Raw genomic sequence first — 17329 nt, forward strand, 5'->3', positions numbered from 1 at the left:
AAATATTGTGCAATTGTTCCCTCAATGCAGCCTCATTACAATTCTGAAGAGGTAGGTGGGTAATATCACCACTTCCATTTTACGGATGAGAAAACTGAATCAAAGATTAAGTGACTTGGCCAGGGACTCACAGCTACTAACTAAATAATCTGAAGCAGGATTTGAATCCCTGATTTTGGTCCATCATTCTTACTATCTAACTATCCCAGGATCTTATCTTTATTTTCTCTGAACCCATTGAAATCTGGGAAATTTGAAATTTAGGAAAAAGTTCCCCCCAAATCCCACATTTATCTTTCCTTACCACCCCAGCAATGAATTCCTCACTATTAGTGAGAATCACACCTAGAATAGCATTTTCTCTTGTGAACACCTCTCCTTTCTGTTATTATTAAATAGACATGCTGTGGATTTTTGAGAATTAATTTTTTTTTTAAACCTGAAAAGCAAAGGGCTTCTACTTTTTTGAAGAATGAAATGTTCCTTAAAGCTAATAAAGAAACTACTGACCCCTCCGTTGTTAACTGTGGATGTCTTCTAGCAGATGTCTGGATATAAAGTTTCCTTTGAATGTCTTCTCTGACATACCAGATGGACTTGTTCATTGACCTCTACTCTCCCTGAAATTGCTCTACACTTATGGCCTTTGCCACCTTTCCCCTGGACTATTGTAATAGTCAATAGCCTCCTAACAAGGTTTCTACCCTACCTCCAATCCTTGTCTTCCAATCTTTCTTACACAAGTTTGGTTCACCACTTTGTGCTGAAGATACTAACACAGTAATCTTTTTAAAGACCAATTTTTATTGATTAAGCCATGCCTCTGGTCAAGAACCAACAGATCTTCCCTTTGCCTAAGAGATGAAGTCCAATGTAGCTGTCCCTATCATTTATGGCCTCCATGGTCTGGCCACATGCTAGCCAACACGGTCTATTTATTTCCTCAACATGTATCCTCTGCTCTCATCCAATGGGTCTCCTCTCCTCACTTTTCCTTGTATGGTTTAAATCTAAATGAATAGTCTCTATGTTCCCCTATGGATCCATTCCTCATTGTTTTATTGAGCAGACTTCCCAGTGCTAAGTGGTTACAAACACCCACAGTGGCCACTTCATGATTATTATTTCCCCAAAGAGACTCCTTGAAGATCTCTACCCTTATGTAGACTCCCCCCCCACACCCAGAACCTAGGAAAGGGCTAGGAAAAAAGAGTGGGCCCTCAGTAAATACTGTTCCACACACTTTGAGCTGGAAGAGCCCTCAGCATTCATTTAGTTTAACCCTCTCCCTACAGAGAACATGCTGGCCAAGCTTTTAGAAGAGCCTTGATTATGGTAGTGTAGCTCCTGAGGGACACAGCCAGGGCCAGAATAAACCTCTAGACTCATTCCCCATGCTGGGGCAGCTGAAGTGGCTTCTTATATTGTACAGGAGGCCAACAGGGAAATGGACTTCTGAGTTGGAACTGCCACCTCCTGAAGCCTCCATGAGACTGAGTCCAGACGGGATCCTCCTACCCCCCAAATTCTCTCTGTTGGACAGGATGCTTATTGTCTAACACTGCCAGGGCCAGAGATAGTGCCAAAGGTTATGCAGCCTGTCAGCTGCAGACCATGGATAGGATAGCATGAGTTGGATCTCTCTGCATTATGATTTTGGCCACATCCATAGGGGACCGGGTTCCAGGGATCAGGGAGGGAGGAACCTTACCAATGTTGTAGATGGTGGAGGAAGAGGAGCCTCCTGAGCCATTGGGGAAATCACTGGTAGAGGGGACATCCCAATTCTGGCTATGGTCCCACTTGATATGAGGAGAAATGAGTGGTGTCCCCATGGGGGCAGGGTATTCCACAGGTGGAAAAAGGCCATTGGGATTCACGGTAATGCTGAAGTAAGAGAAAGAAAATTAATCAGCATCTGGACACACAGAACTTCTCAGAAAGTCTATGAGATTGTGAAGCAGTCATAAACAGTTTCGGAAGTGACCTGGGAGGATATCTATTCTAATTCCTAACCTGAAGATGAACCTCTGAGATGATACTGATGGTTAATAACTAGACCAGAATTAATAAATCCAAATGAATGTTCTCTTTAGTCACCTTGGGAAGAAAGATGGCTTTCATTGTACTGCTGAAGCTCAAAATGATTCTGACCTCTTTGGGAAATATCCTTGCAGCAGTCACACTGTTAGAGCACAATGTTTTAAATATCTTTAATGACAGACTGCCACTCAAGTCCTCCATCAATGACTCATCAAGGTTTGAAGCTGACCTTGGTTTTTGATAGCCACAGACAGTAAGCCCAGGCCTAGTAAAGGTTGAGCCTAGACAAATTCTGAGGGATTCATCATTTCCTTTATATGATTTGATTTGTTTGACTAAAAGCAGCTCCTTCTTGGATGGTGCCTCTTAAAAAAAAAAAAGAACCCCGAGTAAAGAGTAGAATCAAAAGACCATCCATGGGTGACACCCTTAAATTGTCTGAAGGATAATCAGTTTTTTGGGCCACAAAAACCTTAAAAGGCTTTCTACTGAGTTAGAGGGGCCAGTAGAGGGAAAGTATCAGGCAAAATATGAAACTTTGATTACTGAAGTAAATGCTAACAAATCTTCCTTGGAGGCAGATTTGATTTTTAGAAATAGCTCAAAGACTCTGGGAGCCAAGTCTGAAGAATAAGGTGAGTGAGCAAGCTGAGAAATACTATTATGGATTAGAAACAAAGTGTAGCTCTTAAACTAGCTTAACCATTTCTAATAAGCTCCCAAAACATTATGAATAAGGGTAGCATCACTTGAAATAAAATATCTAGCTTCTTAAAGGAACTACTTTGAAGAGGTCAACACTCATAGTAGTCATATTGATTCTTGTATATTTACTAATTTAAGGGAAAAAACCCAACCCAATAATCAAACTGTTTCTGTTTTATAGCCACCATATATAAGTCAGTACCCATTATTCATAGGTAGATAACTGCTTTGTGAACTAGTTATATCTCGCTGCCTTTGTCAGTGGAGTTCCAGATTTCATTTGGGCTGAGCTAGGGCAAGACAGGAATCAGACTGGGGACAGGTGGTAGGAGTGGTGGTCACAGTATTTAAATGGGTGAATGAATGGGAATGTTTAACAAAACTGAAATAGTTTTGAGTTATCCATACCTTTTCTATAGTAGATGAGTCAATAGAGAATTTGGACTAGGATCTCTCTTTTTTCCCCCTTTTAAGATAGTATTTTCCCCCCACTTATACAGGCTGTATATGTGCAATTATGTCAAACAGATTTCCAAGTTAGCAGGACTCTTTTTATTCTAGGATTCCCATGTGGGACTATGATGGTGAAACCTGGGCTAGTCCTCATGGAGTACAAATAGCCCCCATCTCCCCACATGACTCGCCTACCCATTTAGGTGGAGGTTTCCGATGTTGGTGAGGAAAAACTCCAGGTTATCCTTCTGGTCCTTCTTCATCAGAGGAATGATTGTGCAGGTTGGCTTCAAGGCTCTCTTCAGAACTGACTGAAGGGAGGGAGGGGGGAGAGAAAGACCCAGAGGTCAGAGAAGTTGTCTTATGATCAAGAAAAGAGAAAAAGCTGAGAAGCTCTGCTCAACCCTGGTCCCAACTCTAGCTGTTTGCTCTACTTCTTAGCCACAGATGTGCTTCCGTGTAGCTACCCTTTGCTTGACCTTCTAATTTATATAGTGACTACTACTACTTTTCTTTCCAGTCTGTTTTGTGCCCCCACTGAAAAACTTCTTATGCTTTCAAATCTAATGGCACCTACTGATTTCCCTCTGATTCTCTATCATTCTCTATGATCTCCTAGCCACCCTCCTCCCATACCCACTGAATTTCAGATATTCCTAGAGTTCTTTCCTCAACAGCATCCTTTCCTTCAGAGATCTCATGATTTAAATATGTAGATGATTCTTAAATTCCTGTTTGGTCCACCTGCAAGCCTGGATATTTTCAATTGAATGTCCTATAACCACCTTAAAATTGAAATGTCTAAATTAAATAAAATCCTAAAACTTATTCTTTAATTCTAAATAGCATTTTCTTAGTAATATAGTTTCAAAGCCTGACTTAACTTGGATTGATTCCTCTTCATAGGATTATAGATTGAAATGGAAGGGAACTTTATATGTCATTCAATTTTGATTTTTCTTCAAACATGTCCCTCTTATCTCTTTTCTGTTCCCACTCTAGTCCAAAAACTTCTCATACTTAGATGCCAAACCACCCTACCATCCTATCTCCCCAAATTCAGCTTCCTACTCAACCTTGTATAGGCTGAAAATAATCTTCCTCAAACATAATTTTCAACATGTTGCTTCTTTACTCAAGAGCCACTCACTGCCTGAATTCCTCAAGACTAAACTTTCTTGTCAGCTTTCAAGGATTTCAAAATTTGGCATACCTGTCCAACCTATTTTCCCACCCTTCCCTAAAAAAAAAAAAAAAAAAAAAAAAAAAAAAAAAAAAAATCCTCCATTTAAATTATGATTATTTATCTCTCTATATGAAGGTCATCAGCCTATCTTGTCTCCCTCAGCTATATTATTGCCCTTGCTCAACAGCTTTTCAAATACTCCCATCTAGATCTACTTTTTGGTGTTCCAAATCATTATTGATCAGAGAAATGCAAATTAAGACAATTCTTGAGATACTACTACACACCTGTCAGATTGGCTAAGATGACAGGAACAAATAATAATGAATATTGGAGGAGATGCTGGAAAACTGGGACAGTGGTGGAGTTGTGAATGGATCCAGCCATTCTGGAGAACAATTTGGAACTATGCTCAAAAAGTTTATCAAACTGTGCGTGTCCCCTTTGATCCAGCAGTGTTACTACTGGGCCTGTATCCCAAAGAGATCTTAAAGAAAGGAAAGAGACCCCACATGTGCAAAAATATTTGTGGCAGCCCTTTTTATAGTGGCCAGAAACTGGAAATTGAGTGGATGCCCATCTGCTGGAGAAAGGCTGAGTAAACTGTGGTACAGGAATGTTATGGAATATTATTGTTCTGTAAGAAATGACCAGCAGGGTGAATACAGAGATCATTATACACTTCAACAATACTATACGAGGATCAATTCTGATGGAAGTGGCTCTCTTCAACAATGAGAGGATCCAAATCAGTTCCAATTGATCAGTAAGGAAGAGAATCAGCTCCCAGAGAAAGAATACTGGGAAAGGAATGTGGACTACTTGCATTTTTATTTTTTTTTCTTCCCAGGTTATTTTTACCTTTCTAAATCTGATTTTTCTTGTGCAACAAGAGAACTGTATAAATATGTACACATATATTGTATTTAAGATATATTTAAATATGTTTAACATGTAGGGGACTACCTGCCACCTAGGGGAGGGGATGGAGGAAAGGAAGGGCAAAGTTGGAACAGAAGTTTTTGCAAGGGTCTATGTTGAAAAATTACCCATGCATATGTTCTGTCAATAAAAAACTATTAAAAAAAAAAAAAAATCTACCTTTTCCAGTAAGTCTCCCATAAATCAGCTCTTGTTCAAAAGAACACAAATTTATGGTTGAGACTTCTTGAATGCAAGTCCATCATTTAACAAAAAAAAATGAGGCCTAGGGAATCCACTTGCCCAGGGTTCACACGGACTACTAAATAGCAAAAGCAGGATTTGAACTACCTTACCACACTGCCCCTCATCATCTCTCTCGCTTCTGAATTCATATGGCACATATTATTTTTGGGGGGTGGGGATGAATGAGCTTAATAGCCATTTCCTGATTTTTCTTGTCACCTCGACATTATAAATTACTTGTAGGCAGAATTGTGACCTTGAATTTTTCCCCTTTAGACTCCAATAAGTGCTTTATTTTCCAACTCTTTAATGTCCTTTATGTGATTTGTCATGTCTTATCTGCTTACTACAAGTTCCTTGATGGTAGGGATTCCATCTGAGTTAAAATTTATATCTCAACACCCAATTCAGAGGATATGGTGCATGCCACCTAGAGGTACTTAAGAAATTTCTTACATTGTGCTGTATAGGCCTCCCCTGACAGCCTCCAGCACAGTGGAACATGTAGGAGCAAGCAAGAAATATTCTTTGCCAACTGCTAGAATGATTTTTCTGCCACTATAAGAGGACGACAACATTTCTGGCAAGCTCTTGGAGCAACTGTGCAACTGGCCTTCCCCCAGGGTCCCAATACCTGCAGCAGAGCGTGGGGGGCGATCTCCACCACCACAGCATTGTCAGGGACATGCCTCAGGGCCTCCTGGAAGAGCACTGGGCTCACCAAATTGTTGACATTGTATTCTGCTGAGGATGTTTGGGCCAGGGTACCATTCCATTGGTCCTCAGGGATGGAGGTGCTGAGCCATCGAGGGGAGCGGAGCCGGGGATTTTTGATCACCTGTGTGAGAGATAGCCAAGATTAAAAAAAGACATTTTGAAGGCCCTGATATCTATCCCAGTCACATTTTTGGCTGGTATTTCTTCTCTCTCTCTTTCTATCTTCCTTCTATCATCAACCCCCCCCTCCCAAGAACACCCCAATCCACTACATCATTTCTTCTTTCATCTTGTTCTTGAGTCTCAATTTTTTTTTTCCCTTTTCCTTCTTTTATGATCTCTGTAGGATACAGACCCAGTAGTAGCACTGCTGTATCAAAGGGTATGCACATCCTTAGTTAAGTCTCAATTTCTATGAGCTCATGGAGAGGAAACTTCAGAGGGCCCATGTTGGCCCAGTTTTTAACTTGATTCTAAACTTGTTCTCAGAAAAGACAGAAGAGCTCAACAGATCTCTAAAAGCACTTACTGTTCTCTCTTCTTATATATACCCTGCCTTACTAGAGAGGAAGCTTTTCTTGATCCAATCACTTTTATTCGGCCTCCCCTTGTCCCTCATCTTCTTGGTTCAGAACCAAAGAATGGCAAGAACTGGAAGGGCATGTGTCTGAAGTGACTATTATTTAAAGCAACACAATAGCTAGAAGCCATCTTAACTACCCTTTAACTTGTCCTATTTCCTTATTAAACTATAACTTCATGAGGGCAGGCACTGGGCCTTTGACTCTCTTTGTATTCCCCACTCCCTGGTGCTTCCTTGAGGCTTTGTTTCACAGTAAATATATGTTTGGGCTCCCAGGGGCTTCCAGACCCCCTCTTACTCACCTTCTTAAGGGCTTGAAGCAGCACAGGAGCAATGGACTCCATGAAGTAGGAGTGGAAGGCAACACCACCAGTGTTCACTTCCTTAGCAAATATGTCTTCATTCTTTAACTCCTCAATGAATTTGCTCACTAAAGCCTGGGGAAACACACAGATAGTGTTAGTTTCCTTGTTCTTCAAAGAAACAAAAGAGGTAAACATTTTGGGGAGGTAGGGATAAGAGAAGGCTGATCAGTGCCTTTCCTGTTATTTCTCAAAGCTACTGTTTCCAAAGCCTAGACTCTCTTTACTGGAATATGCAACAAGCTCATTTGTCTGAAAAACCAGCTGACAATCACCAAATGTTAAGAGCTGCAGGGAGACGTGAAAAATCATCAAATCCAACCATCTTATTTTATAAGGAAGGAAAGTGACAAAGGACTTGCACAAAGGCACAGAGGTAGCTCATGACTGTGCTGGGCCTGTGGCAGCATGCTGATGAATACAGGTCTGCCTTGAGATGGCTACTTTTTCCATTTTACTAACCTGCATCTCACAGAAAAGGACTTGTAATTTATACATGAGCCTCAGGAGGAGAGCCAGGATACTCTTAAATATCAAGGACCCAAACAAAGCAGCAGCTTAATCCTCTCATGACATACTCTGAAGCCTCATTCTAAGAGGTCTTAGAACCACCCTGAAAAACGTTTGGCCCCAATCTTGCCCAAGTCCTAATGAGTCCAGAGGAATTCTAAAAGAAGCTCTCTTCTCTCTGGCCTGAAAGGCCAGATTCTCTACCACCTTTTTCTGCCTGAAGTCCCCACTTACCTGGGGCCCTGAAATGGTAACTGTATCCTCAGAATTATGGCAGGCAGGGACAACACCCTTGGGACAGCGCTGTTTGCATTCTTCCCATGACAGCCCTACAAATGAGGAGCAGAAATGTCATTTCAAATAATGAAGGGCCAGGAGGACGTAGGAGTAAGGGATCCCAGGTAAACTAGGGTCCCTTTCTGTGGAGCCAAGACCCATTGTCCTCCCAGGGTTCCTTTCCTTACATTGGATTTTTTTGGATCTGGTAGTTGATGACAATCACAAGTATTTGAGGATAAGCATGTACAGGGTTTTCAGCATATATGCATGCCTTCATAAGCTGGTCCCTTGGTTTGGAGGGGACAGAGAGGGAGGCTATAGGCTTAAAGGGCTTCAGTGGAGTTTAGGAGGGAGGAGAGAAGAGACAATAAGGTTCTTAACTCAGGAATCCAGGTATAGGCCTCTCCTCCCTAGTCAGGACGATATCCAGATCAAGCCTTGGGCTTTCTGGAATAGATATTTCTAATAAAGCTATGTCTAGGCCTCATGCCTCCCCTTCACCACCTATTTCTATGGTTTAACTTTGCCTTTCTCAAACTTGGCAGGAAATCATTATACACTTCAACAACAATATATATGATGATCAATTCTGATGGATGTGGCCATTTTCAACCATCAGAGGATCCAAATCAGTTCCAATTGATCTTTAATGAACAGAATCAGCTACAGAGAAAGAACATTGGGAAATTAGTGTGGACCACAACATAGCATTTACACTCTCTCTTCCTGTTATGGTTTGCTTACAGTTTTGTTTTCTTCCCAGGTTATTTTTACCTTCTTTCTAAATTTGATTTTTTTCTTGTAAAACAAGATAATTTGTAAATGTGTATACATATATTATATTTAACAAATACTTTAACATAACATTTAACATGTATGGGACTGCCTGCCATCTGGGAAGGGGGTGGAGGGAAGGAGGGAAAAAGTTGGAACAGAAGATTTTGCAAGAATCAATATTGAAAATTTTTTTCTAATTTTTAATTTTAAAATGTTTCTATTTAGTTCTGGTAAACCAGAAAAAAACCCAACTGCTGTGAATTTGTCTTCCTATCTGTTTGATTTCGGTTAACATTTAAATGAGTGGCCCAGAAGCAGCTGTCATGAACACACAAGGCTCTGGGACAAGGGAAGGACCACAGAATGTGAGAGGTAGGAGATCTCCTTGGAGATCATCTTGACCAAGCTACTCATTTTTTAGGTGCTAACACAGAGGCCCAGGCAAAGTGGAAATAATTAGTCCAAGGCCACACAGCAGCTTGGGAATGAGAGAGTTGGAATTTAAGCCTTAATTCTCTAGTTTGTGTCCTTTCTTCACATATGGTATGCCTGGAAGGAGATACCTTGCACAACTATGGATAGGGGGAAATTTTTTTTTTTTTTAAAAGGTAAATTTTTTTTTAAAATTTTTATAATTATAACATTTTCTTTGGCAGTACATATGCATAGGTAATTTTTTTTTTTTTTAAACACATTATCCCTTGTACTCCCTCCTGTTCCGAGTTTTTCCCCTCCTTCCTTCCACCCCCTCCCCTGGATGTCGGGCATTCCCATACATATTAAATATCTTACAGTATATCTTAAGTACATCATATATGTGCAGAACCGAATTTTGTTGTTGTTGTTGTTAAGGAAGGATTGTATTCACAAGGTAAAAATAATCTGGGAAGAGAAAAAAAACAAAACAAAACAAAACAAAAAACAATGCTCACAGTTTACACTCAGATGGGGGAAATTCTTAACCAAACAAATGATAGAACTAATCAGGGAAGACAGAACAGACGTTTACCTCTATAGTCTGCTTGGGGCCCATGTGTTATTACTGATCTCACCTTGCCCTGACTTCTCAGAGGGACCTAGAATGGGCAACTCCACATAAAGGCATGGCAATTACTGAACACTTACCCACAGCTGCCATGCTTCCTGCAGGGAACTTGGCATCTTTAATGCACTGGCCTCTCCAGTAGGCAGCAAGGACAGCCTCATTCTGGGTGAGGCAGCCATCAGCATAGCCACAGGCTATCTCACCCAAGGAGTGCCCGATAATGCCATCTGGTTTTAAGCCCATTGCCGTCAGCATGTCAATCTGGGCAATCTGAAGAGAGGGAGAGAAAAGGGAGAAGTGAAAGACCAAAGATCACCAACCCTTCAGTCTTGGACCATTTCTTTGCTGGATCCTAAGACTAATGGTATGGGGGTAAGAGGCTGGGGAAGGAGTGGGATAACAGACTAAAAAAATGTCTCATCAGGCTACCCCTTATACTCCCACTCATGAGATTATCAGAAAGACAATCATATAGATCTTCTAAAGCCTTTTTCTTGAGTAAAGGATTACTTATTTTGTATGTGGGCCTAGGTATGAAGACCAATATGTCTATTGGATGACATACATAAAGAAACGGAGTAATGTCTTCTTTCCTACCTGAATTGCAGTAAGGCTGACAAAGGCATGGACAATATCATCAAAGGTGTTCTCATCAGTACTCAGAAGCAGGTCAGACACCTTGAGGCCATACTCTTTCACAGCCTCATCAGAGCGCAAGATGGAGTTGCGAAAGATGTCCAATCGCATGAGACTCAAGCCCATCTTCTGCCATTGTGTTCCCATACCTGTTTGACGGATAGGAGGATAAGGTTTAAACCCTCCCCTCCTTTCCCCCCTCCTATTTGCATGGAGGGAAGTATTTACCCCACTTCAGAATAGCTACAGAAGAGACAGATTGACAGGTGTGTATGTGGGAGAATCCCTTGGTTAAGCCCTTGGCACTGAGTGAGGATTACTGAGCCTGGAGAAGAGAAGACTCAGGGATGGGGTAGGAGGGAGAAGAAGAAAGTTTGGAAACCACCACACACACAAATGAGTTTCTTATAAATAGGAATGTTTTCATTCTTCTAGTTCTCACCCTTCCTCTCCCAGATATAAGTAAATGATGAAATGGGACTTAATGTGTAGCAAAGAGGATTTAGAACTTAACATTCTATGTCAATAGAAAAAAGGATTGCAGAATTAACATGGCTGTAGTTGCATTTAGAAACAGGAATGGACATGTTCTTCTCAATTCTAAGATTCTATAATTAGAGTAAAGCCCTGGCCCCAGGTAGGGTTTCAGGTGGAGAAGATCAGGGGGGAGGGGGTGGACAAAGAGCTGGAAAACTCACCAGAGCAGATGAACCAGAGGGGTTGTTCGCCTGAGGTTACCACCCGTACCTCCTTGGCATTGTCCTCACCACCCAGCACAGTGAAACCTCGGTAGGGCATGCTGGCTGTGGGCACCATGGCAATGTCATTGAGCATGCTCACAAAAGTCTGGTCTTGGGCCTGCAACTGGCCCTGCTCCAGCAGTGTCTCTACAGCTTCCTTGGTCCGCCCGCTGGCCTGCAGCAGGTGTGGTAAGGAGAGGGGCTGTAGGGAACGGGTTCGCCTAGTGTTGGGCTTGAGAATGACATGGACATTGGAGCCACCAAAACCAAATGAGTTGATGCCAACATTGCCACCTTTAACAGGGATTGGTCTGTCAACCACCAGAAGTGTTCCATCCAGGAGGGCAGGGATTTCAGGGTTGGGGTCCTTATAGTGCAGGTTAGGAGCCCAGACCCCATGTTCCAGAGAGAGAAGCACCTGTGGGTAAGAGCAGAATGAGGCAGAGGAATGTGGGTGACCCCTGGAGTATCTCAAAGGCAATCAGAAAACCTGTTCTCTACAGCTGGTTCTTCAGGGCTGAAGAGGACCAGCCTTTCTTCCCTCTACCTCTAATTGGGACTATTAAGTGAATCCAGTCCCACCCACTCCTGCTATCACTAATGAAGCTTTACAGGATAGCACCCTGGGAAATGGGAACATGATGCCTGGGAAATGACTTATGACTCTCTTATAATCTAATGGGACTAACATTCTGTAATTCTACTTCCCTGGGGAAGGTAACTATTATCTAGCCTATGAGGATCTCCAATTTGTCTATGAACCCTGGCCCTTTAGACTGTGGGGAGCCTACCTTCTAAATCTTAGAAACTGAGAACATGACATCTAGAAGGTATCTTAGAGGATCATTCAACCTCCTCAATTTAGAACTAAACCAACTCTGGATGTCAGAGTATGGTAATGACAGATTGAGTTATAGTTGTTGCTTTTCATCTATGAGCACCCTATGGGCATATAGATATGCTCCATGATTTTTTGTTATTGTTGTTCTCTTTAAAATATAACATAGTGCAAGAGTGGAGGGAGTCGGAGGGACTAATTGTGGACAATGGGATTAAAATATGCTTCACCACAGAGATCACCAATGATCCCACAAATACCATGTTTAATGGTCTTTTCTCAATTGAATTTTCTGCAGGAAAGGGACACTATTGATCCTTGAACATTCCTGGACTATGAATTTTGTGATAACTTCTCTCTTTGTTCTCTTCTTAACTCTCTGATCAGAGTTAAATCTCCTTTGCTGGATTACTATCCATGTTATACTCCAAGGCTCTTTCCCAGACTCTATATTCTCTCTTTTGTTGATCTTATCAATTCTTATAGGTTCAGTGATCACTTCAATGCAGAAAACCATCAAATCTTTATTTCTAGAGCTAGTCTCTCTAGAGCTCCAGTCCCACACCTGCCTAATGAACATTCCAAATTTAATACATACAAAGCAGAACTCATCTTTTTGCAAAAATCTTCTTTTGAACTTTCTTATTACCGTCAATGGTACCACCACTGAGTTTATAAGACATCTCCACACAGATATTCTATGAGCCATCTCAGACTCAATATGACCAAAATAGAATTCTGTATCTTTCACCTCAACCTTGGCCTCTTCTGAATTTCTTTATTTCTGTCTAAAGTGCTTACCACCTCTCCAGGAACTCAGGCTCACCATCTTGGTGTTATCTTTGCCTCCTCACTCTCATTTACTCTACCCAGACAATAAATCCCTTGTCTTCTTGCTTACCTCTCACACCTCTCCTTTCACTGCCATGGCACTCTTTCAGGCCCTTGTCACTTCTTACCTGGATTATTGTATTATCTTCCTAATTACTCTCCCTGTCTCAACTGTCTCTCTTCACTGCAAACCATTCTCCACATTGTTGACAAGGTGAAGATTCCTAAAACACAGGGCTGATGATGTCACCATCCTACTCTTAACCTGATGTCCTCTTAACTTTAGAATAAAATATAAGTGGTACTTTTTTTTTTTTTTTTTTTTTTTTTTTTTTTTTTTTGAGGCTGGGGTTAAGTGACTTGCCCAGGGTCACAACAGCTAGGCAGTGTTAAGTGTCTGAGACCAGATTTGAACTCAGGTCCTCCTGAATTCAAGGCTGGTGCTCTATGCACTGCACCACCTAGCTGCCCCCTAAGTGGTACTTTTGACCCACAGTTGCCCTGTGTTTGGCATTTAAAAGTCTGACCTGGTCTCATCTTACCTTCCCAACCTTACTACACATTAAGCCCTCCTCCATACTGGTCTTCGAGAAGTTCTTGATATACAGGACTTTGCATCTACATTATCAGGAGCTCTCTTATCTCACAACCAGGAATCCTTGGTGCCTTCAAGACCCAGCTGGCGAGTCACCTCTCCTGATCCTCCCAACAGCTTCTGCCTTCCCCTCCAAAGCTAGCCTGTAGCTTCTTTGTCTCCCTACATGTGGGCATGCTGTCTCCAGCTTCCTGAGGGAAGGGACGTCACTCTTGTCTTTGTATCCTGTATGATTACCACAGTGTCCATCACTTAATATGTGTGACTAGGGTGGCTAACTCAAGGAATGGCTGACTGCCTCCCCCATGCTATCCCCTTTCCTGTACTAGGGTCCCTCTACATGAACCCATCCTCAGGGTGTAAGCAGTGACTCTGGTTTAGCCTCAGAATAGGTATAAGAATTCAGACTGGAGATGGCAGGGCAGATAATAAACAGTAACACAAGCCTGAGGGAGGAAGATTGTAATGGGGGGTTGGGGAGCAGAAGGCTTCAGGGAAAAGAAGGTACTTGTATATCACCCTCCTACACAAAGCAGGAGGAGACTGATCACCTGTGGCTGCCTCCTCCCCCAGAGTCAAGCCCAATCAATCAACCACACCCAGTCAAACCAGCCAAGCCAGGCAGAGGTAGCAATTCCAATCTGGGGCCAAATCACTAGTTTCTTAGCTTCCATTAGGCTCATTCACTAATCAAAGAATCAAAGACAGTAGAGTTAGAAGGGATCTGGAAGTTATTTTGTCCAACTCCTTCATTTTATAGAGGAGGAAATGGATATGGATTGAAAATTTTGTAGCTGGAAGGAACTTTGGCAAATATATTTTCTTCTTTTTTACAGTTTAGAACTGAGGCCCACAGGAAATTCAGGGTAAAGTCAAGATTGGAAGTAAGAGCTTCTGATTCAGAGCTGAGGGCTACTCCTGTTCCCACAATTCTTATTAAGCCCTTTTCCATTCCTGCTTCCTGGTTAAACCTAATTATTTCTGGCAACAGCAACATTTAAAGGGATACTTAAGTGAAAAGACCACTCTGCAGACCAAAATTTGGAAAACATGATTGCCACACTCACTGAGACTTTGGCTTAATACCACATAAGACACATGACAGTAACTTTCCCAAGAAGGTTGCATACTTGAACATATAGAGAAAATCTATCTTGTATGAGTCAATGTCCTCAACCTCAAATACCCCCGCGTCCAAAGCTAAGGGGCACAAGTGCTCCTTCCTCTATTTGTAGAATGGAGATATTATCCTAACAAGCTACCCTAAGCAGGGCTGTGCAGTTTTCCCTATCAGTTACCTTGGACAGGGCTGCCAATCCTGAGGCAGGCTCTGGATGGCCCATATTTGATTTTGTGGATCCTATTAGCAGCGGCTCATGTCGAGATTGGCACAAAGCCCGGACAATGCCATTCAATTCTTGAGGATCCCCCACCTGGAGGAACAGAAGACAGACCATGAGTCCCTGGGCCTAGTTCACTTTGAAGACCATTTTCTTTCTTTCTTTCTCTCTTTCTTTTTAATTAAAGCCTTTTATTTTTTTAAAACAGTGGACAATTCTTCAACATTAGCCCCTGCAAAACCCAGTGTTCCAATTTTCTCCTTTCCCCCATGCCCTCCCCTAGATGGTAAGTAGTCCAATATATGTCATGGTAGAAACATGTTAAATTCAATATACATATTATACAATTATCATACCACACAAGATAAAAAAGAGAAGCAAAATAAAATGTAAGCAAACAACAACAAAAAGAGTGAAATGTTATGTTGTGAACTATACTCAGTCTTGTAAATGGCTCTCATTGTTGAAGAGAGCCATGGAGGACTACTTTCTAAAGGGCTGAGAAAACACCTGCACAATCCTGGTTGAAGTGGATGAGGAAATAAAGTAAGATGGGGGTAGGGGGAAACCATAATTTCACCTTGGTGCCAGTGCCGTGGGTTTCAACGTATTCCAGTGATTCAGGGGAGATTCCAGAATCTTTGTACAAAGATCGCATTAGCTGTTCCTGCACCTCTCCAGAGGGGTAAGTCACACCTGCAAGAAGATACCACTTTGAAGGCTTTGCCCACCGGCGCCTCCACAAGGCATCTATTGGGTTAGGCCTTTTAGATGAAATGCCCCATTTGCTGCCACATCTTGCTCTAATGCTCCCTCTGCTAAAGCAAGCCCCTCTCTTCTCAGAAGGCCAGCCAAACACAGAACCTGGGATCTCCAGATGCCAGATTCAAAATGCTGTATTCTAGGGATATAGTTCTCTCCCCAAAGTTATAGATAATTTCTTAATTGCCAAGTTAGTGATGACCTTTTTTCAGATCTCCAATTTTTTTTTTCTTAAACATTTGAGAACAGACTGACTATCTTCTTCTGGACACTATCCTTCCTGAATTTTTGTGACACTTCTCTCTCCTAGTTTTCCTTCTGTCTGAACCCATCTCTTTTGTTAGATACCTCTTTACTATGCATGTATCCCAAGGCTCTGTTCTCTTTCTTCTCTATACTCTCCCTGTTGTGACCTCATTAGCTGCTATGGTTCAATTATCATCTCTACTCAGATGTCTCTCAGATCCAGTTGTAGAATCTCTCGAGCTACCTTACCCACCAATTGCTCATTAGACATTTAAAACAAGAGATCACACTGGCAATTCAAACTAATTATGTCCCAAATAGAACTCACCCTCATTCTAGTCACATGAGTTTGTTACATGGGTGTCATTCTCTAATCTTCCCTCTCACTCCATTCAGTTGACAAATTTTCCCATTGATAATTCCAAAAGCATAATCATTAACCTGTTCAGACTTTTATCAGATCTTACCTGGACGATTTTGAAAGCTTTCTTATTTGGCCTCCCTATGCCTAATCACTAAGGTAATTTTTATAGGTCTGATCACAACACTACTCTGTAAATTTCAGGCTTCCTACTACCCCAGAATCCAATATAATCTGCTGCTTTGTTTGATATTTAAGCTGGCCATTTCTTCCTTTCTTGATTTGTTACATACTATTCCTCATATACCATCCAGCTCCATACCTTTGCATGAGTTGTCCCCCATGCCTGTAGTGCATTCTCTTTACCTCTATCTTTCAAAATCCTTACTTTCCTTCCAAGTTCAACTAAATGCCACCTTTTATATGCAATTTTTCCTGATTTCCAGAGTTGCCAGTGCAAGCCTTCCACTCCAACCCTTCTAATAATCTTTCTTCTATGTATTGTCTCCCTTGGGTAATTTTTAAGATACTTTAAGGCAGGCAACTAGGCATTGTCTTTGTATCCCCAGCTCCTAATACATGCCTGGCATATAGTATATGTATAGTAAATACACATGAACAAAGTAAATCAAAAAAACATATGTATCAGTTGATTGATATAATCTCCCCTAGCACCAGTTGAGGCTAAAACCTTCTTGGCCTTCAGAGAAGTTGTACTGGGAGGACAGAACAAGGCACAAATAACAGCATCTAAGACATGGTCCATCCACTGCTGCCAGTTCTCACTCAGTGACCATGGTATCCAATCCCTGACTTCATGACCCACCTTGCTCTTTGTAGCCATCTGTGTTGGTGCTTGCATTCAATACTGTGGCATAGACCCTCTTGGCCATAGATTTCTTCATCATTAGGACAGCCACCACAGCCTCAGCTCGGCAATACCCATTTCCTAAAGGGAAAGACAATATCCTCTCAGGACTTCATATTTGCTCTATATCTATCATAAACTGAGGCAAACACTAATTTTTGGCCCCTACCCTACCTGCCCTCAAGGATGTGCCTCAGTGTTAGTTTCTACTTCTACAGATGTCTTAGGGAATAACAACCATATTTAGTGTAATGTAAGTTAGGAGAAAGGAGCCAATAAATGCTA

At 41.7% G+C, this 17329-nt stretch overlaps 1 protein-coding gene across 1 annotated transcript in view; it reads right to left on the bottom strand.

Moving 5' to 3' along the window:
• The window catches only part of FASN (fatty acid synthase), a 52701-nt gene that overhangs the window by 22389 nt on the left and 12983 nt on the right, over nucleotides 1-17329 (bottom strand). Inside the window, exons 6-16 of the mRNA XM_074260494.1 lie at nucleotides 17003-17125; nucleotides 15388-15503; nucleotides 14766-14900; nucleotides 11162-11621; nucleotides 10425-10612; nucleotides 9908-10097; nucleotides 7961-8055; nucleotides 7157-7291; nucleotides 6189-6392; nucleotides 3397-3512; nucleotides 1712-1887 (exon numbers count right to left, since the gene is read on the bottom strand). Coding sequence (XP_074116595.1) covers nucleotides 1712-1887; nucleotides 3397-3512; nucleotides 6189-6392; nucleotides 7157-7291; nucleotides 7961-8055; nucleotides 9908-10097; nucleotides 10425-10612; nucleotides 11162-11621; nucleotides 14766-14900; nucleotides 15388-15503; nucleotides 17003-17125 — 1938 coding nt within the window. The remainder of the gene's footprint in view (nucleotides 1-1711; nucleotides 1888-3396; nucleotides 3513-6188; nucleotides 6393-7156; nucleotides 7292-7960; nucleotides 8056-9907; nucleotides 10098-10424; nucleotides 10613-11161; nucleotides 11622-14765; nucleotides 14901-15387; nucleotides 15504-17002; nucleotides 17126-17329) is intronic.

This window comes from Sminthopsis crassicaudata, chromosome 4, assembly GCF_048593235.1.
Source record: "Sminthopsis crassicaudata isolate SCR6 chromosome 4, ASM4859323v1, whole genome shotgun sequence".
In the NCBI taxonomy this organism is placed as follows: Eukaryota; Metazoa; Chordata; class Mammalia; order Dasyuromorphia; family Dasyuridae; genus Sminthopsis; species Sminthopsis crassicaudata.